The 2,810-nt window shown below is 46.8% G+C and overlaps 1 protein-coding gene across 1 annotated transcript; it reads right to left on the bottom strand.

Moving 5' to 3' along the window:
* Positions 1 to 321: 321 nt before the first annotated feature.
* EI90DRAFT_3016751 (uncharacterized protein) lies at positions 322 to 716 on the bottom strand (the record flags this gene model as incomplete). The annotated part of the gene is made up of 2 exons (XM_039057030.1): positions 322 to 588; positions 615 to 716. The coding sequence occupies 2 exons, from the start codon at positions 714 to 716 to the stop codon at positions 322 to 324; spliced, it is 369 nt and encodes a 122-aa protein (XP_038915590.1).
* Positions 717 to 2,810: the final 2,094 nt, after the last annotated feature.

The raw sequence follows: 2,810 nt of genomic DNA, 5'->3' as shown, positions 1-2,810 counted from the left end.
GAGAATGACTCAAATGTTAATACTTGGGGGATGTCCTTGGTATCAATAGTCCATCCATGCAAACTTACAGTCCAGCCATGGGACCGGTGCACAGGCAAATGTGCACCGAAGTGGTTTCTAGCTGTTTTAGTCTGTTTCAAATACTATTCTCCAAATGTTGGCTCTGTGTTGTCTTGTGCGCTTGGACCTGGAAGCCGTTTGGATGGATCAGTCTGCTCAAAAGTTCCGATTCCTCTGGAATTCATCGCATTCTCTGTGCCGACATCCGGAGTGGCTTGTGGTGCAGAGGGTTTATATATACCCATCTCTTAACATTCTCCTTCACGCTGCCTTCCCTACTCCGGTTGCAGTTATTTCACATAAGATACTCTTGCTGCTGTCATGAACACTTTGCAAGTCTATTGCAAACACTCCAACGCGTGTCTGGCATGAAGCTTCATCCGAGTATGGAAAGCTTGCATGCTGTTCATGGTACTTCCAAGCCTTTGTTATTGGAGAGTCCTTGCGAGGACATTGCAACTCGGGTTTCATGGACAGACGGTTAATGAATGGGGAATCGTCATCAATGATGTTATCTCTCTGTGCAGACTGGAATACCAGGCCTGTCCACTGACATCGATCAATTTGGCGACTCCGAAGTGTGATAGAAACGAGGCAGTCAGATGTTGGGGTGGGAGAGTGACCAGGCTTGTCAGGAGCAGGAAGCAGGAGACCATCATCGACAGACCTGGGGCAATCTTGCTCCTAATCACCACACCATCCACAACCACTATTACTCTTCGACCACCAGCCCGGGAGTCTCCAAGCTTCATATGAAAGGTCCCGTTGAGTTATCCCGAACGCATGCATTCTGGCCTCTCATACTGACTGACAGAAGGGGTGCTTGTTGTGTGGGAATTAGAGGATGTCAAGGCTGTGCACCTACTTCACAATCCAGCTAGGGGTACCGTGGTTCGGTTCGGTTCAGTTCAGAGGTAGAATCCCACGAACCTGAACCCGAACCGGTTCGAAAAGAGGATGGGAAGGCCGAACCTGAACCGAACCATGGTTCAACAACAGTTCGGTTCGGGTTCGAACCGGTTCAAACAGACACCTATAATGAGATGTATTTACAGCGGAATTAATATATTGCAAGAAGTATTATACATCCTCTGCATGCTTTGCTGCCTCCTTAGCCTCATATTCTTTCCACCTTTTGAGTTGTTCTTGAGCAGCCATTTCTTTTGCGTCCTTCTTTTCCTGCTGATATCGTAGCAGGTTGGCTTTGGAGATCTGAATCTGGCCAAGGTGTTCAGGTAGCAGGCAATTGCGGCTCCCAGTATCGGTATGCTTAGCTGCTGAGAATGCCCGCTCACATGGCACGGATGATCCGGGGACTGGAAGAATGTCCCGTGCCATTGTTTGCAACACTGGATATGCGGAGCCCCTGTTCTATGTATCATAGAGCCTGCTGAGTGTGATGCAAGGATTTTTAAAGTTAATATACGTACCTTCCAAAAATCCAGCATATCGGTACCAGGTGGTTCAAGAACATCACTCATGTAGCGATTCAGCTCAATGTATGGATCGCCAGCCTCAATCTCTTGAGTACGGCGCATCCGGCTGGCAGCAAGACGACGTGATATGGCAAATGTTTGTGACACAGATGACACCGATGTTGACAATCTCGTGGCCTCAGGTGGAATAGTGCTTCCTGAGGACTGAGTCACAGGAGTGATGTGGGCTTGATGGTATTCAAGGAACTGAAAGCGGCTCAGTCAGGCCTGGGAAATGGGAAGTAAAAACTTACGATCTTTTGCACAGCATCCATTGCTTTTGGTTGATATTCTGGAGCCCAAAAGTACTTAATGTATGTATCTTTTGTTGCGGGGTCAAGGACTTATGATAAAAAAGACATTTGAATGATATGAGATGTATGATTTGGTGCATACTAGTACTCAGCACCGCTAAGGGCGATTCATCAGTGGCATCATAGTACTTTCCGAGGAGCGTAACTCCATCCTGAATTGCGCTAGATATCGCAGCAAAGGCAGGGTCTTTCCCTTTGTTCTCCCATGAGGTCATGAGCTCTTCATATGTGGAGAGGAGGCGGGAGAAACTGGGAATATCTGACCCTGAGAATGCTTGCTGTGCATTGCCAGCAACCTGATTACATGCTGTCATAAATATAATGGGATCTTCCTAGTGAAATTATATTGCTCTCGTACCTCTAGGATATCAATGATACACTGTATCATAATCCAATCCTCATCTGTGAATACCCATGATTGGTATTTGGGAGTTCGGCCTCTTGCTTTTGGGACAGAGCTTTTTCAGTCTGCATGCTGGACAAAATGCATAATCGCCTATATGAATAATCAGAACCTGAACACAATTGAATCAAAGCGTCATACTGGTCGTAATTGCACAAATCGCTTCAGGAGCATTAGCCAAGAGCCCCAGTGTGCATTCCCATACATTACAAGCTCCAATGGTGCAATGCCAACTTTGTTGCAGCACTCTTGTAGATAGTGTTTTGCACCAGAGGACTTTCGAATCTAGGAGTAGAAACAGGTGAAATATTATCGTGGTTGAATCGGTTTTCACATACCCGCACAATCAAGGCCCGGACACGGGCCAAAAGGGGACCAACCAAATGCTCCCGGTCATTCGGTAGCTCCAGTCCGGCAAAACTCAGTATATTAACATCTCCAGTATCTTCCCCATCTGCTACCTCCCTGAATTCGGATGTACCACCAGCAAGCACACATATAACAGCGCCAATGGCCAAATTAACAATGTGGCCCATACACCTGCTCAGCTTTTAACAT

Source organism: Cantharellus anzutake (assembly GCF_015039405.1).
Source record: "Cantharellus anzutake strain C23 chromosome Unknown EI90scaffold_26, whole genome shotgun sequence".
Lineage (NCBI taxonomy): Eukaryota > Fungi > Basidiomycota > Agaricomycetes > Cantharellales > Hydnaceae > Cantharellus > Cantharellus anzutake.
This window is presented reverse-complemented; position numbering and strand designations above follow the sequence as displayed.